The 17,843-nt window shown below is 39.8% G+C and overlaps 2 protein-coding genes across 2 annotated transcripts; one reads left to right on the top strand and one right to left on the bottom strand.

Moving 5' to 3' along the window:
- Positions 1 to 1,213: 1,213 nt before the first annotated feature.
- HSD17B11 (hydroxysteroid 17-beta dehydrogenase 11) lies at positions 1,214 to 10,193 on the bottom strand. The gene is made up of 7 exons (XM_010228504.2): positions 9,966 to 10,193; positions 6,802 to 6,909; positions 6,042 to 6,173; positions 4,716 to 4,822; positions 3,248 to 3,385; positions 2,823 to 2,939; positions 1,214 to 1,430 (listed from the first exon to the last, which is right to left on the bottom strand). Exons 1-7 carry the CDS (start codon positions 10,173 to 10,175, stop codon positions 1,349 to 1,351), a joined length of 894 nt encoding a protein of 297 aa, XP_010226806.2. The 5' UTR covers positions 10,176 to 10,193; the 3' UTR covers positions 1,214 to 1,348.
- Positions 10,194 to 10,962: 769 nt separating this feature from the next.
- Positions 10,963 to 17,540, top strand: NUDT9 (nudix hydrolase 9). Its single transcript, XM_088531629.1, has 8 exons — positions 10,963 to 11,099; positions 12,238 to 12,477; positions 13,577 to 13,672; positions 14,458 to 14,544; positions 15,408 to 15,519; positions 15,877 to 16,023; positions 16,264 to 16,348; positions 17,311 to 17,540. The coding sequence occupies exons 1-8, from the start codon at positions 10,963 to 10,965 to the stop codon at positions 17,484 to 17,486; spliced, it is 1,080 nt and encodes a 359-aa protein (XP_088387755.1). The 3' UTR covers positions 17,487 to 17,540.
- The last annotated feature ends 303 nt before the right edge of the window (positions 17,541 to 17,843 follow it).

The following is a 17,843-nucleotide window of genomic DNA, read 5'->3' as shown; positions in this document are numbered from 1 at the left end:
GCAGAGAAATACTACACTGATTTTACAGGAAGGTGTTTTAAAGATTTCTGGGAGTTGAGACAAGTATTTGTATAAAATGTTCCAACAAAATATAACTAAAGTTAAGCTAAGTTGGGATTTGAAATCACCTGAAATCAACTAATAGGATACTTCAAAAATATGGTTAAAAAAAAAAGCAGTTTTGTAGTTGAACAATTTCTGGTGCGTTACCAGAGGAAAGAGTTTTTGGACAGATATTCTGAGCAGCCAGCCATCTTCCTACTGCCTGTAAATATAAAGTGAACAGAGAACATTTTCATCTAAGTTTTAAGGAACTTTTTTCCTATGGAGGGAGAAATAGTGTCCGTCTTTATTTTCCTGCCTTCCTCTGGTGTCTACTTTTTGTTCTCAAGCTTAAACAAATGGGGAAAAGGTTAAAGTGCTGTAGCTGCTAAGCAAATATCTGTTTTTTTTCTCTTAATATTTGATCACAGCATCTGCATTTTGTTTCTTGTTGAAATTCATATCCTGCTGAATCTTCGCTCAGATTCACAGCCCAGCGCTCCTGCTAGCAGAGCCACCTCAACTGCAAGCAGCCAAATTGCCACAGCTTCTGTCTGGCAAAGTTACACAGTTTTCTAGTGTCAGTTTCAGCTCCGATCTAGACAAATTCGAGTGTATTTTGTTTTGACTGGATCGATTGTCTTCATTTTGGGGAAAAAAAAAAAAAGTGTGTTATGTGAGATCACCCCTTTTGGTATACCTAGAATTCTACTGAAATGTACTTCTAAAACATGGGTAGGAGCTTAACTGATAAGGGAAACCATCAAGGTCAAGAACTCTTTATTTTGCCTAAATTGTGCCAACTGCACTAATGCATAATTGATAATCAATATAATTTGATAACATCTGATTGAAAGGCTACATTACTTCAAGTGCAGTGCAATTGTGAATGTGAATTAGACCATTTGGAAAATTGATAAATTCGGGTGAAATGGCATGCTTTTGCTTGCTGATGAGTCCTGATTAATATATAGGCAGCTAATCCCCTCACCCTGAGGAGCTGTGCTCATTGAAAATGAGCTTTGCTGGGATTTATAACCTGTATGAATGCTTGGAGACCAAGGTGATGTAAAGTGCTGACACAACTGTGCTTTGGACCACTTGAGCTACATCTCTGCTTTGTTAACATCAGACAGGTATGTTCCTACTGCAGATGCTGCTACAGCTTTAGGCAGACCATCTTTAGGAAGATGGTGGCTGGGAAGTGTTTGTGTTATGTTTTGCCCTAAATCAAAACAACCCAACTAGAATCAGCACTTGTTCTGTTTTCACTCATGAAATTGTAAAAGTGGAACCGATTCCCTTCTCAGTATTTGTTTCTAATAACCGTATCAAATGTTAGAGAATCCATTTTTTTCAGAACTTTCAAAGCACGTTCTGGAATCAACCTGAAAGAGATAACAACATGAAAAATTTAAATCTATGATAAAATAGGAAATTATGGAAAAAACTGCAGGATGAGTGAGAGAAGAGCTGGTCTAGGAGCAGAATATATGCACACGTATTGGTCAACTTCAGACCTGAAACTAGGAATATTTCCAAAGTATATATATACATACACCTCAAGTCTTTTTCTAGATTTAATTCTGATTTGACTCTAGATTTAACTTTTCTTCTTTTGTTAAGATTTCAAGGTAGGATTTTGGCTGCAATACTGCTGAAGGATCAAATGTGGTTTAATACTAAACAGACACATGTACATAAGGAGTGTTTTCCTCATTTGACAAGGAGCAAGCTGATGAAATGATCTGATATTAAATATAAGAACGACATGAGATATAGTTTCTTTTCTGAGGATTTCTCTTCCTTTTGTCCTGAATTTTGCCTGTTTATTCCCCATGTCCTAAATAAACATACATATTTTGAAATTTATTTTGTGATACCTTTAATTTTTTCTCCTCAACAAAATAAATGGTATTATACTGAGACTGTGTGGTATTTTTTGTTAAGTTAGACCCAGGTTCATCAGGTTATTATGAAATGTTTCTTCAGACACTATAGAAGTTAACTGAAAAGTTATGTCAGTTGTTCTGATGTGAATTCTAGGTTTTGGTCATGAACTCCAGTGACATCTTGCTTCACATGGATCAGAGAAATGTTGGAAGTCCTTCTAAGATATTGCCTCAGCCTCTGTGACCTATATCTTCTGTGGTTAAAAAGAAGAAAGGAGAACTAATAAGCAGGAGTTCCATAGCTCATTCTGAAACTTCTGCTGGTTTAGAGAAATGTGGATGGAAAACACCTATTTATTAAGTGAAATGCATTCTTCTCCTTTTCTTTCCCTGTCAGACCCTCAGCTGTGTTGTTCATTATTATTTAGTTACTTAGGAAAAAGTGAACTGTCAGGAATTAAGATGAGACTCAAAAATCTTTCTGTGTATAAAATCTACTGCTGTCATTGGAAACATGCCCTCTCCTACTTCATTGCCTTGGAACTTGGCCTTTTTGTATACTGCAGAATTTGATATGTTTAAAAAAAATTAAAATCTCTCCTACAGATATACATGGTCAGGTCAAGACAAGCATACTGATGTCAAAGATGATATGAGTATAATAATGGAAAATAAATCAAACTCAAGTGAATATATATTTCTGGGGCCTGAAGATAAATCCTCTAGAAGGGGATTGCTGTGCTGCCAAACCTGTCTTTTACTACTGTGAGAGCAAAATGTACCATCTCCTACAACAAAGCTTGAATTAAAAATTTAGAAGTTTGATGTCTGTAGCCTTGAAGTTAATTATATTGGATATGTTTTTAGTTTTTTTCTTTTGATACTCACTTTCCACAGAATAATGCAATATTTAGATTTGGAGGAACAAAAATCATTTTCTGATTGGTCAGTATTCCCTCCATCAGTGTGTTTACAACTTCTTCAATTTCCAAAATCTTTCCAAGCCTAAAATGAAAGGGAAACACAGATTTGTGACATGAGTAAAACATGGTATAAGGGAAGAGGGGTGCTGTTGAGCATGAAGCAGGGTGAGTCAAAGGCTTGTCATGAACACGGGTAGCTCAAATACAACTATTTTATATGGATTAAGTGACACTGCACATTTTCTTCAGTCAAGATATATTTGTATATACAAATTTATCTCACTTTTTATATGCTTGATTACCAGAGCTGTAAGAGGAATAAATATTTAATGTATACATGCAAAGAAGGAAAAATAGAGATTTGATATTTTTCTTTTCCTGTTACTTTACCTTGAGCTTGGATTTTTCACGAAGCCAGTGTTTACAAAAACTGGACAAAGACAAGATGTTTTTATTCCATCCTTTCCCAATGTAGACAGCTCTTCTGTTAGAGCTTTATGAAATCCAACTGCAGCAAACTTGCTGGAACTGGGTGCGGGGGGGAAGAAAAAAAAAGGCATGAATGTGAAGGCAGTATTCCTTTTCAAATTTTAAACCAATTAAAACTGACTGAAAAATTATGGCAATACTGTATTGGGGAAAAAAAAAATAATTTACCAGAGAGACAAGGACAGGTCTAATTCTAACTTTACCTATACCACAGTAGATTTCTGAGTTAAATATTGCTACCTAGAGAAGAAATTATGGAAATGGAGTGGATACCTTTCTCAAAAAGTCAGCTTAGTGGTAAACAGTCTGATGAATGTTCAAAATTCTTAGAAAATAAAAATACTGTGTGTAAGTCTATGGAGTTTGCCTTTCTCAAATGTCAGGTGCATTTAAAAGGAGCAGTTTCCATTTTACAAAGCCTGAGGTGTCTATAAATGGAAAAAGGTCTCACTATGGAATAAAATCTGGTGATGGAATTCAACATCAGTCTAAAATTAAGAAGGATGCAGACAATAGAAACAGAGAACAATCATCCACTGTTTGTTGTAACACAAGGAAACATCATGTGACATTCACACGCAGGCCTTAAAATAAAGAACCATTATGCATACAGCATGCAGGAAATTATTGCCACAGAAATTTGTGTGGGCCAACAGGATAAATCAGTTCCTAACTACAGTCAAATGAGAGGTGTTTAGTACCATTAAACCTGTCTTTACAATCCAGGTGAAACCCCTAACTCAGGAGTTATCAAGTTGCCGTCAATGGCTGCAGGAGATGGAACATATCACAGGAAAGGTTGCTTCATCCTGAACCACTGTCACAGAGGGTTTTTAATCTGATTCAGGATGTACATTTTTATATTCATATAGCACAATTTTCTTGATTGTTTCATGTGCTTCTAGTGGGTACCTGAATGTCTGAGTTGTCAGGTAGGTTGTTAACAGCACTAAATGTTAGCATATTTCGTGCTTTAAATGTTATTTTCATTTTTTTTTAAGAGAAGGCTTTATAAGAAAGGAACTTAGAACTTTATGTTGCAAGGACAAAAGCTGTATGATAAAACAGAAAGGTGCAGTCTGCCTTCTCAGACATGTCCGCTTGCTACTTACTGAAAAACTAATATAAATTTCACTAAGATGATTTGCCACATCATTGTTCCTTCATGGAAATATTGTTCCTTGATTGAATCAGCAAAGCATTTGGTCCCTCTGTGCGTGGTAACATGTGGTTTGTTTTTTTCTTAGCATCATCTTTTGGAAGCACATTTTTAAATTGGAAGGCTCTCTGTTATGCTGTGTTTGTTGATGGGGAAGCCACATTTGAAAAAAAAAAAAATGAAGAGGTGTGAATATTTTAAGTCACTCACCAGTAAGCCAGCATGAAAGAAGTTACACCATGACCTGCTGCAGAAGCCACTGTGACGATATGACCATAATTGTTGTCCATCATTGCTGGCAGAAAAGCTTTTGTTGTCTTAAAAGGATAAAAAAAGGCAGAAATGGGAGGGAGAGAGAACAATGTTGTCTTATGCATATTCCATACCAATTATTTGTATATAAATGACTAAAATTGTTGTGTATTCATTTAGAATTTCACAAACAAGCAACTAGATTTTTCAGCTGCTGTATCCCAATATAAGCACTTAAGTTTGGCATCATGTAAGATTTTGAAGTAGACAGATACTACTTTTTTTCCAATTTCACTGGTAATATTTTCAACCTTTTTTTTTTTTTTTTTTTTTAAAGGGTGTTTTGGATAAGTATTTTTTCCCATGCGCTTCCTTAGGTTTCAGTTGACAGAGTGTACAATAAAATTTCTCAATATGTAGCATGTCTTTTATTTCATTGCAAACAAAAACTCTTTACTACCTGTAATTCTCTTTTTTATAACCCCTGCTAAAATCTCCCACCCCAGCTGTTGTACCTAGTACCTGTAGCTGTTGTACCAAGGATTCAAGTTGCCCTAGGTCCAAAAATACATAACCTTGACTCAGACTACTCAGAAAGAACAGTGAAAAGATCTGTAAAGAGGTAAGAAAGCTAAAAGTAACAGAGGGAGGACTGATAAGCATGTATCCATTCAAGGATCCACTAGGTAAAAGAGTGTCACAGGAAGATATAAAATCCTACAGGCGTACAGCTCAGGGCCATTAGTTGGCCTGGTGGGCACCATGAGGGTGAATCCAAGAGGTCAAGCTGCCAGAACCACAGGTGTCATTGGAGCAAGGAACATAGAGCTCAGCAGTGCTGGGGAGCTGAGCTTGTAATTATACGGATAAGCCATGACCATGCCTTTCAGAGGCATAGGCAGCTGTGCACAATTAAATGTGGCAACAGCTATAAATAATAAGATGTTAGGGAATAACTGATCAAGTAGCGCAAGATTGTAAGGCTCATGCATGAAGGCACATGCTGAAGAATTTTAAGTCTGTTAATGTTTTACCTAACACAGGCACTGTGGTGTTGTATGACAAGGGCGTGTGATTGAACTGCACGTCCCTTTAAGTGTAAAATATAGCTCTTCCGTGCTTCTCATTTATATCACACTTAGCAGCTTGCTTTTCTGTTTAGTACTTTACCTGTGCTATGTTAAAAAGGAAACATGATTTCAAAACATGTCTATTTTAAGACAATCGATGTTCTAAACTTATGTCCTTACTAATATACACACAAAAAACATGAGAGACCCTTACCCAGAAATGAGCGAGAATGTTCACTTCAAACATTTTTTCAATTTCTCCATCCCGAGTTGAGAGCAGGTCTGCAGTTGTAATCACACCAGCATTATTCACCAAGATGGAGACATCTCCAATGTCCTTTTTCACCTTAATAGAGAGAATGTAAAGATGCTGTTCACTCACTGTCAAAAAAATACATTACAAAAGTAACACTGTAACTAGTTTTAGATTTAGAATTGCTTTTTAAGGGAGAGAAAGATCATACTAAATATCCATATTTTATAGGACTTACACAGTATAAAACAGTCTTTGTACATTTGATGTTCTGCTATTAATTAATCCCAATATTCTTCTAAACACATTCCCACAAAGTGTGCTCTGTGAGGTCACATTTGGTACTATGGACACCCAGAATGATTTGAGCCATATGAGTCATATTCTCAGCTATAGAAGTATTCAAAGGTCCTTGGTACTCTCTATATGTTGTACAGGATAATGCAGGCAAAAAGTTCTTTCATGGTTTTTAAAGTCTGAAGAATGAACTCTGAAAAAGGCACGATACTTAGGAGACTTACAAAAGAGGATGAACGTGGCTGCAGTATGTGAAGTGTTGTCACTCTGTACAGAAAGCAGCAGAAAAAGGGTAACATTTCAAGGACTTGAAAGATGAGAGAGAAACAGAAGGAGGGGGAGAGAGACCTCATGTTTTGTTTTCTATATTTCTTCAAATCAAGTGTGTCTGTGTCAATTTACAACAAGCAACTCTTCCTTATACCTTTTCTGCAGTACTGTAGATTTCTTCCTTTTTACTGCAGTCCACCACAAAAGTGTGAACAGTGGCACCCAGCCTTCTGCATTCCTCTGCTGTGCTCTCAATGCCATGCTGCAAGAGGAAAAAAGAAAAATGTGCTCAACTGGACCTTGACCACGTTTTGTCCTTTGGACATCACTACAGATAAGCTAAAGGCTAAAGGTGTATCCACACTGTGCAATTGTTTTTAATCCTCTTTTAGCGTTCAGGGTTACAAAGAGAAAGGAATGTACTCAGGATTTCTAAGAGAATCAGTATCTGGCCTTACATTTAGGACATAGACTGTCTGCTAGAAAGGGAATATGGTGATACGACTGACTTGGCCTTGGCAAAGCACATTTATCCAGACTATAGAAAGGGGGCAATGACTTTTAAAGCACAGCAAGCAGACAGTCCAACTCTAAGCAGTGCTTTTAAAACATAAATCCAATTACAGCTTGGGGATATAAAAAAGTGGGCCTACAATTTTAAATATTAATTGGCTGATTGTGAGAAGAGAGGAGCATTTCATGTCTACAATTGTAGATGGACATTTGTTACGAGAACAGTATTTGACAAATATGTGACAGATCTCTTAAGATGAGTTTGTGGACACTGCCTACCCAGAACGAAGGACTCAAAGTGTGTTTCCAGTGGAGGATCAGACCCCAAGGACTACTCCCTGGAAACAAGAATGTTTTTTTTCCTGATATGAATAAGAAAGTATAAAATGTCTGTCTCGGTTCTTTTTCATTATTTTGTTTTAAGCCTTGTCCTTCCCTTTCCTTTCTCACGTTCTAAATGGATGTTCTCTGTAGTCCTGCCCTAGAAAAGAGAACTTCTGCTTTAGAAAAACAGAATTTAGGATCAAATGCTCTCAGTCAAAAACTCATTTTACTACAAAAATAATAATTAAAAAAAAAGTTGGAAAAAGATCGTTACTATTTTAGGGGAAAATTATGCTTGATGACATATGAATTTCTATAAGCAGAGCATGCAGCTTAAGTAAATCCACTGCAAACAGAGCCATTGCTTACAGGGACCTGAGAGATTTGGCTTTCTCTTCCAAGTGTCCCTTCTGCACATGAGCATTCACACCATAGCTCTTATCCTAGATCACTCCAGAAAACAACTGTTCTCTGCAGCATGGAAAATGTGAGAAATTCCAGTCCTAGGAGTATTTGTTCATGGTTTTTAATTAAATTGCTTCAGGTATACAATCATCCACACCTGCCATAACCTCTTTGCAACTGTACAGCCTCAGTGATATAAAGGTATTGCATAAAAAACAAATTAGAAGAGGATGTGGCTGAAAATAACATGTTCTTAAGTTGGCCATCATTATACATAGTTTCACAGCACTGGCATAGTTGCAGTCCTGCCATGACTTGCAGACTTTAGCTCCTCTGCAGCTAGTAGGAATTTATCCAAGAACTATGGAGCTAAATCCTAACAGATCAAAAGACAGGTGTGAAACATGAATGACATACTTCACTGCGTTTTATTTTTGTGGAGTCGTGTTTCTTTAAGAAACACCTATAAAACTGGGAACTGCAGGTTTAGGTGCAAGACTGTGAATTTAAAAAGCACATTCATATAAATACATTTTACCCATTAGATGAGAAAACTGTTCTGCCTTTTTCAAAGAAATGACAAAACTTCCACATTCTTAGGACACGGTGCTTTTACAGGTTTTTATTGGGAGAATTTGTTATGCTGCACATGGAGCAGGCTACCCCTACTGCTGTGGCAGAGGAGGGATGAACTTGTACTTGGACGCTTATGAACACAGCAAACTATTGTAAAGAGTTTTCTCAGCAGTCCTTACGGTCAGGATAACATACACATTAATTCTCAGAAATACCATAAAACTTCTGCTCAGTCCACCACTACATTTAAGGTCTTTTCTGCTTGGAGCTGTGGGATTTTATTTATTTATTTATTTATTTATTTATTTATTTATTTATTTATTTTTGTGCTGCCACTGAAAGTGTCTCAGATGGTAAACATGAACTCGGTTATACTCTAGGCTACTGGAATAAATAATATTATGCCATTAGAACCACTCTTGCTTAATTCTGGGCTGGTTCACAAGCTGGAGCAGAAGTTTATTCACAGAATTAGGTTTGGGGCAGCGCATATTTTGGTCTTGAATTCTTTCAGTGCAAGTAACACACTTTTACAATGTTAGACTATGTTTAGTTTCTTGCTTCCCAATTTGCTTGGTCAAGAAGCTTTGCCTACCTCAATAACTTACCTCAATAATAACACCTCACACGGAGGTAAAGGGCACTTGAGAGTTAGGTGTTGCAATATTTCTCAGAGGTATTTTCACCTATATAGCTTTCTTATTGACCCAAGGTGAAGCTATTCTTGTTGCTATACATGTCTCTCCCATGACTATAAGTAAGAAGAAACTTTGGTGAAGCAGAAGTTAATACTCCAAAGTTATTACCCAAGTCAGATCTTCTTGGAAGAGAGCTCTTAAGACATAATTGAGCAGTTCAGGTGTAAGAAGATATAACATCAATTATTCATCATATTAAAATATTAATATTAACATATTAAAGCAGAGTTTTCTCTTTGTGATTGCTCTTCATTTTGGCTGAAGTTAGCAACTTCAGCACTGCTACGGAATTGTGATAACTTGTTGCAAGGACAGAAGATTAGCAAAATACGAAGATACTGTTTCCGTGTAGCTACATTTCTGGCCACTGATACCAATAAACAGACACTTCTTCCAGCAGCATGTGCAAAGCAGACGGGATTAGAGAACAGCAGGCAGAGCGTGTCCTACTTTCCTGTAGCAACACGATTCTCAGGCGAGCTTAAGCAGCCCTTTCACCCGACGCCTTCCTAATCACTGTGCCCCAGTTGTGGGTATCCTGTGACCATTGCATGTGGAACCAGCACTGACTAACACTGGGCTCTGGCTTAAACCATGGGAATGGGGTGCCTATATCCTTCGGGGCAGCTGAGGTGAAGCTTTGCTCATGCAGCAAACCCACTTGTTAGTGACCCAACTCCAGGCAGAGGCAAGTGCATAGAGGAGGTGGAGGCTTGTATATGCACAGATGGAAAACTTTCCTGTCAGTTTGGCCGTAGCTGCTTCCAGGATTAGTGAATCAAGACATGAAGTTGAACGTTACCTTGTTGATGTCCCACAGAATCAATCGGCTCTGTCGCTTGGCAAACTCACAGGCAGTCGCTCTCCCTATTCCATGGCCAGCACCTGTAATCAGCACAAGCTCTCCAGAGACTGATTTTCTCTTCACGGGAATAAAAAGCTTGAAAAACGCTTCTAAGTAGGAGTAGATTAGTACTGCTAAAAACAGCAGGAATTCCAGAAACAGATTCATTTTTTTTTCTTTCCCCCCAAAAAAGACTTTTGTATTGCCTGGCAGGAACTTTAACCCCTCTTGCTAAGGATGTGGCTTATAATTCACCAGCAGCCAGCAGTCCTCCACTGAAAATGTCGGGATGAGTAGGTTTTGACAAGAGTCAAAAAAAAAAAAAAAAGGCAACCAAAGCAGCTCAGGTTTAAAGGTCTAAGAAGCCATTCGGCAGCGATGCCGATCCCCTTCTCGCGGCAGAGCAGTGACAAGGCGGCGGAGGAGCGAGCCTCGCGGCGGGTGTTTGGCAACGCATTACACGGGCGGGCTGTGCGGGCCCGCTCCGCCCGACCCCGCTGGGCGGGCGGCTGCCGCCGCCCCGTGAGGCGACACCCGCCACCGCCCCCCGCCTCAACGGCCGTAACGGTCGCCAGGGGGCGCTCGCGCCCGGCATGAGGACGCCCGCGGCCCCGTGCCGTTTCCCGCCCCTTCGGATCTGCCTGTCGCGGGGCTCCCTGGCCCCGTCCACGGCCGCCCCTCGCTTCTGGGGACCCAGGAAATGGCGGCGGGGGAAGACACGGTCACCGAGAGGGAGCCCCCGCGGGGCGCGCGGCGCCACGGGCATTGACGGACAGGCCAGCGGGCCAATCAGAGGGCAGAACTCGGGAGGGCGGGGCGAGGAGGGGCTGAGGCGGGGCCAAGGGAAGGGAGAGCCAATGGGCGTGAGCGGCGCGTGATTGAGCCTATGAGGGGCGAGCTTGTCAAAAGGGGCGCGGCCGCGGAGCGGCTGCCGTTAGGCGCGTGCGCGGCGGGGATGCGGCTGCTCGGCGGGGCCCTGCGCGCGGTGCCGGTGTCCCCGCGTTTCGCTCGGGCCCTCACCGTGGTCTCCTTCGCGGTCACGCTCTCCTCCCTGGGCGCCCGCTGCGGTAGCCGGCTCCGCCCGCCCCTCAGGTACTGCAGCCTGGGGGGGCGAGCTCCGGGGCCCGGCCCGGCCTGGCCTGGTCCAGTGCGCCGCAGGCCGCTGACCAGTCCGACCCGTGAGGTGCAGGCGAGGTGCTGGGCAGGCCAGGCTCTCCTCCTGGCCTGGCGGAAAGCGAGGCAATCCCTCCTTTGGACATAGGCGAGCGCAGCGTTTTAGAAAGTGTTGGGGGGAAAAAAAGTCGTGTAGCAACTGCTGTTGTGCCCGGTGAGCTTGCTCCCATATCTAATATGTATATATGAAGTATCCCTTTCCCTCTCCTAGTTCCCCTACAGAAAGGAGGGTCTCATGAGCGCAGTGCAGTTCCCGAGCTGTGCCGGGTTCTTCAGTGCCTCCCTGCTGCGCTCAGAGCCTGGTGGCATGTGGATGCTGCTGCCAACTGTTGAAATTCTGGTGTGTTTTGCAGAAATTAAAAGTTTTCCTTATCCTGGAAGTTGCTACTTAGTGATTTAAAAGGAATGCCTTCCCCCTAAGATGTCTCAAATGCTTTGTTTCAAAGTGTTTTTTTTTTTTTTTTTTTTTAAGTGTATAGCCCCATACTGAACTGTAGGTTTCTTATGTAGTGTGATGTCCTTTAATTTTGGAATAGCCAAATCTTATCCCAAGCATATAAAGACCAGTTTCTGTGCTGAAGGGAATCTTCATAGAATTCTTAGAAAGCTGGGATGTCAGCTGCTGTAACCTGAACATCCTCTTTTTTTTCTCATGTATTATCAATGGGTATTTGATCTCTCAGGGCATGGTAAAATTATGGGATGTGCCAAAGGTTTTTTCCTTTTCATTGAAGCGCTATTTTAGCGTTTATTTAAGTAATTGGGGTGTAGTTGTGCTGTATGGTGCTGTAGTACCTGGCATAGCACAAAATTACGGTTCAGTGCTTATATCAATCTGCAGTTCAGCTGCCTGGGCTTTCCTGGATTCTTCAAATATGCCCTTTCCTGGACTACCTTTCCCTTCGAGAGCATGGAGTTCTGTCAGTGTGTTGATAAGGTGCTTACATGGAGCAGTATGTACTGTTTTTCCTAACATAATATTCCAATTCTTGAATTAAGTATCATAGTTAATACTTAAGGTACATTTTTTTTCCTTCTTTTCCGTTTTTTCTTTCAGTAATTTGTCTCTAGCCCATTGGTCCCACCTTCAACCTCTTAAAATGTCTAACAGTTGTGGTATAAATAAGTTCTACCACAGCAAAGCTCTCACCTCCCCATATCCAGGATCGAATGTTGAGCGTAGCCAAGTTCCTCAGGATAAAGTGGGCTGGTTGACTGAGTGGAGAGATTATAGTCCTGTGGAATACACTTCAGTTGCTGTCTTGGCTGGACCCAAGTGGGCAGATCCCCAGCTCAGGTAAGCAGAAATGCTGTCTCCTTTCTGTGTATAAAGGGAAGAAGGAAATAAAACTAAGGTCCTAAAATTATCAGCTTGAATTAACACGTCCCTTTACAGTGACTTCTGAAAGTAAAGGCCCAGAAGGCTTGCCAGAATGGATGGTTTGGCTCAGCTCTGGAAGTCTTGGGGAAGTTGTCATGAATTATGTAAAAGACAGCAGTCTTTTTGTAATATTGTATAGTTACTTATCCTATTTATATTTTTTCTTTGTTACAAGATAAATAAAATTCTCATAGTTCTTTATGGTTTCTTTTTTTTCCCCAGTGTTTGACATGAGAGCTAGAATAATGCTGTGGCATTTAGGTTGGGAGAAAACTTTCCTCATGTAGATGTTTTTTTTCACAGATTGAGTGTAAAAAGAAACAGTAGTAGTGCAGAACTGTATAAGCAACCTGATTCAAGAAATACAGAAGCTGCAAATGTGTGTCCACTTCTGCTTATTATGTGTATGTTTTATGTTTCTCAGGGAATGCTATATCCTTCTTTCTAGAAGGATAGATGTGTCAAATGCGTCTTGTGATTATATTAAGTGGTATAATTTCAGCTATATAAGAAAAGCAAAGATGATAGCACTCTGTTTCAGCTTGTACCTTGCATAAATCATGCCTAATAATACCAATCTGCTCAATAGAATTGTATTAATAAATTTTTCCTTATCCTCGACCTTTTTTCTTGGTATGTTTTTGAGGAAAAGAGATTTTTCTCCATAAGTGAGATTGTTAGCTTTGTATGATGGATGAAATCCTTTTATATTCTCTAACCTTAAGAATAACACCTTTCAAACACTTGTATGAATGAAAATTTAAGGCAAATATGTGTTAAGGACTTTAGAGTGGGCAAGTTTATATGTCTGCAGATTTAGTTCTTGAGAGAGAGCGTAGTCAGCAAATGCTGAGACCTTATAGCCAAAGCAAAAGAGGGACCAATGCTTCACCTTTGGGGAAAAAAATAATTGGCATTTGCTAGATGGTTGTTGTTGAAGATTTGATGGGCCTTTGGGGAGCACAGGGGTGTTGCATTTAATAACTTATCTTTACTAAATTGTTCTCTTCCACAGTGATAAAAATTTTTCTCCCCAGTTTAATGAGAGAGATGGAGAAGTGGAGAGGAAGAGCTTGAACGGCCTGTATGTGGTTGAAAACGGGCGGCCCCGGTAAGTGATATCACTTGCATGTTCATGTCAGTGATGTAGTTCTAGAGTTGCCTGTCTGTTGCTGGTCTGTATTGGCTTGGGTAGATGCTACCTGCTAGAATAAAATCAAAATCGTCTCCCATAGAAGTAGGGAAAATGATACTTCATTTTCTGAAAAATCTTTCTGGAAGAAGCCTGCAGCAGAGAGGCATTTAAAGGTTTCAGGGTAATACAACTTTGGCAGTGGTTTGTGGTTTAACTCCCAAGGAGGAGAGACATAAGCCTGTTGATAGTAGGATATGTTGGTTAAGTTGCGCTTTGCCAACCTGACTTCCTGTTGGGCCCAGCCCTTATACCATTCCTGCTACACCAGAGTGCAGTAGAACTATTATTTATCTGCCCTTATATAATTTGGAATTTTTTCTCTCATTTGTAAGTAATATCTGTAGCCTTGTGACCTGAAGATTACTTCACATTAGTTCTTATGTAAGGCTTTATATGAGCAATGGGCATAATGCATGAACAGACGCATCACAAGACAGACATGGGAGTTAATGAAGCTATTTTGCACTTTTTTCATGGTCCTGTAAGATACAGAGGTTGCTAGAGCAGGGGAAAATGCTTTGTCTTTCTTGATTGCTCGTGCTCTCATGTTGTTTTGCTTTTTAAAGTGTATGTTGATACTGCATTTATCTTGAGATCCATTTGATGCTTCAGTTTGTGCTTTAGAAAAACTACTGTTTTTAATGTTTGGAAATGTCTATGGGAAAATAGGGTCTTTAACACCATGGCACTTTCTATTTCAGAAATCCTGCAGGAAGGACTGGTCTCACAGGCAGAGGATTGTTAGGGCGTTGGGGACCAAATCATGCTGCTGATCCCATTATAACTAGGTAAGAGGACTGAAAGGTCGTAGGAAGCAGAACAGGAATTCACACGCCTTTTTCTCAACACATTTGTGAACAGGCTTGTACTTGGAACAGGCTTTTTGTGTGTTTATGCAGAAGCCCATGTGTATATAGACAGATGGAAAATAATAAGTTTTAATTTTTGACCCCGAAAAAGAGTAAGAACTTGATTCATGCCAAGCCATCACCTCTGATGTGTTGAGGAAGCTGATTAAAAAAATCAGAAATTATACTTTGACAGAAATGTGCTATACAAACAATCTTTAGTAATTAATATAAACTTTGCCAGAGTTGCATGATTTTTTTACAGTGTATGTGTTAAATGCCAAGAGGTCCTATACAGGGTATCAACTTTCTCTAACATTATAAGAGTTAAGCTTTGTATTTATTAGTGTTTCAGTTTCAAAATAGCGTGCCTTGCACAGTTGCGAATGCTACTTGGCTTAGGATAGAGGGGGAGGCTGGCTTTGGATGGGTTATTTCTATTTATGTTGAAATGCATGTAATTTTTGGTGCTTTTGCCTTCAGTCTTTGTGTATGTGGACACACATGCACACGCTATAAATACAACACAAAATGCAGTTGAAATGGCTTAGGTAGCAAAGGCGCAAGTTAGAAAACATACTTGAAGATGCAACCATGGTAGTAAAAATCTCAATGTGTGGTAGTTTTGCTCTGAATTAGATCTTCTGAGACACCTATTATCTGTCTTCACCTTTGTCTTAGTTCTTGGCTTCATTTGCCATATAACAACTAGTGCACCAGTCCTGCAGTTAGCATTTCAGATCACAATTTGACATCAGTTTCAAGAAATAGAAAATAATTGTCTTGTTTGTCATCCTTGGCAGGTGGAAGAGGGATAGCAGTGGCAATAAAATAGCTCACCCAGTTACTGGAAAAAATGTGCTGCAATTTGTAGCTATCAAGAGGAGAGATTGTGGGGAATGGGCCATTCCAGGGGTAAGGACAAAAACACTGGAACCGTAGACTTCTCTTATAAGCTATGAGAATGTAATTGGTCTGTATGTGATAACATAGTCTTTTATGAAGGACATCATGTTACAGAAATGATTGGAAATATTGTGTAAACTCTCATACTTAGCAAAAGCATCCATTACATTTCTTAGTATTCCTTGATCACCTGTTTTTTGCCTGTTTTTGCCATATTTTGTTTAAGGTCGGTATGGTCTCATCCATTGCAGTTTGAGTCATGTACGTGCTTGTTCTTGACCAATAAGTTTTGATTCTTGGCTGTAATATATGAAATGCAAGTCAAAAGGAGTGATAGATGCACTCTTCTTTACCCTTTCTTTTAAGGGAATGGTAGATCCAGGAGAGAAGATTAGCGCTACACTTAAGCGAGAATTTGGAGAAGAGGCCCTGAATTCCTTACGGAAATCACCTAAAGAAAAAGAAGAGCTAGAAAAGCAACTACACAGACTATTCAGCCAGGAACCCTTTGTGGTAAGCTTTTTGTCTCTTGTGATTGCATTGGGAGCTATCCATGTGACCTTCTGCTGTTAATAGGTTGGAAAAAATATGGCTCTAGCTAAAAGAATAAGCTGTGATGCTCAAGTTTTGATATGGAAAACGGAAGGGAATACTGAAAGTTTTATTTGGGCTGCTCTGGGGAAAAAGCATCTTAATTCTCCTTCCTCACTTGATGTTGTGATGTTGAGGTGGTTGTGTTTGTTTACTATCTAGGTGTACAGAGGATACGTGGATGACCCTCGTAACACTGATAATGCTTGGATGGAGACAGAAGCTGTGAACTATCATGATGAATCTGGTGAGTATTTTCAAGTATACATTTAATTGCTCTCATGTAAATTTCGTTTTGAAACTGCAACCTATGTTAGCCTGGGATTGCCAGTGAAAGAGGAGTAATGGGCAAGTTAAAGGTGAATTTGAGGAAGGAAAATGGGTGTGAGGAACTCTTCTGCTGAGATACACGATCCTGACAGGTGCTTGTTACCATTCCTTTTCCCTGCCCTGAAATAGGGTAAACACTCGCATGAGAATTATCCATTGGAGAATTGGCGTGATTTATTTTTCTACAAGGTACCTGTAAATCATTAATCATGTGCCTTTTTATGGAGATAAAAGATTTGACTAACTTGATTTCTTATTACTGTATTTTACTCAAGTTGGTTGAATTGCCATTTTTAATGAAGATTTGAACTTTTTATTTTTTAAAAAGCATTTCTTTAGTGCCTTTTCAAGTCTTGGACTGTCTTGGTAAACCAAAGTTTGAAACCTTGGAGCAATTCAGAAACTTTGCTGCATCCTTTAAGTGTTATTTGAACTTTTGGGGCTCTACTGCTAGATCTTTAATTTATGGATTTGCATAAACATATTTTAGATTCAGAATGAAATACTTTTCCCGAGAAAGGAAGCACTCAGCTATTAGTTTTAAAGTAAATGAAATCAGAGTTGGAGGGATTGATTAAACTGATTGTGGTATTGACCGGACGTTGCTGTGTCGCTTTCTAGTAACTTACCTGGCTACTTATGTCACCGCAAGTGTGGTGACAAGGAGCTGTGGCTCTGCTTTGAAGATAGCTCTAGAATAGCTATTGCAGGCAAGTGAGAGGTTTCTGGGACAGATTCAGTGAAAAACAACTAGTTTTCACATGTGAAGTAGTTGAAGGTCCGCTGTGAAAGAGCGGAAAGGAGGAACTGTTCAAATGTGAGAATGGAAAGCAGGACAAGATGTAATAGTGTGTCCTAATTCTCTTGTTTTGTGATCAGGTGAGACAATGGATAATTTACCCCTGGAAGCAGGTGATGATGCTGGGAAAGTCAAATGGGTTGACATCAGTGAAAAACTCAAGCTGTATGCAAATCATAGCCACTTCATAAAGCTTGTGACTGAGAAGCGGGGAGCCCATTGGAGTGAAGATCCTGCTTCTGAGTGCCGTGACTGATGTTTCTGCAATCCAAGTATTAAACTAGAAACAGACTTATGAGGCAAATAGCAGTTTTTTTTATTTAACCCAGCGTGTCTTCCTTCTGTGATGCTAAAATCAACTAGCAAAATCTCTTCAGTCACTCAAGAGGCAGTGCTGCAAGTGGTTTTGTGTTTGTTGAAAATGTGTATGCTGTACAGCTGTGGGCTTATATTCCAGATATCTAGCAGAGCTGGCTGAATTGAGACATGATCTAATGGAAATTTTTAGAAGAACTGAAGTCTCTTATTTTGATTTTTAGCTAGAATGAAATGAGACCCATGTTGAACTGCTATCTTGTTCTCTTTTATAAGTATATAGCTGGTTGTTAACATC

Source organism: Tinamus guttatus, unplaced genomic scaffold (genome assembly GCF_059628265.1).
Source record: "Tinamus guttatus ecotype Peru unplaced genomic scaffold, ASM5962826v1 Tinamus_guttatus_pri_ptg000423l, whole genome shotgun sequence".
Classification (NCBI taxonomy): Eukaryota; Metazoa; Chordata; class Aves; order Tinamiformes; family Tinamidae; genus Tinamus; species Tinamus guttatus.
This window is presented reverse-complemented; position numbering and strand designations above follow the sequence as displayed.

What these genes read in the sequence shown, in the direction of transcription:
- HSD17B11 (XM_010228504.2), bottom strand. Translation starts at nt 10,175, where the DNA reads ATGAATCTGTTTCTGGAATTCCTGCTGTTTTTAGCAGTACTAATCTAC. An exon ending in ACATTCTCGCTCATTTCTGG is followed by an intron (nt 4,823 to 6,041) that starts GTAAGGGTCTCT and finishes TATCCTTTTAAG; the next exon opens with ACAACAAAAGCTTTTCTGCC. An exon ending in ATTGCATTATTCTGTGGAAA is followed by an intron (nt 1,431 to 2,822) that starts GTGAGTATCAAA and finishes TATCTCTTTCAG; the next exon opens with GTTGATTCCAGAACGTGCTT.
- NUDT9 (XM_088531629.1), top strand. Translation starts at nt 10,963, where the DNA reads ATGCGGCTGCTCGGCGGGGCCCTGCGCGCGGTGCCGGTGTCCCCGCGT. An exon ending in GCTGATCCCATTATAACTAG is followed by an intron (nt 14,545 to 15,407) that starts GTAAGAGGACTG and finishes CATCCTTGGCAG; the next exon opens with GTGGAAGAGGGATAGCAGTG. An exon ending in GGGAATGGGCCATTCCAGGG is followed by an intron (nt 15,520 to 15,876) that starts GTAAGGACAAAA and finishes CTTTCTTTTAAG; the next exon opens with GGAATGGTAGATCCAGGAGA.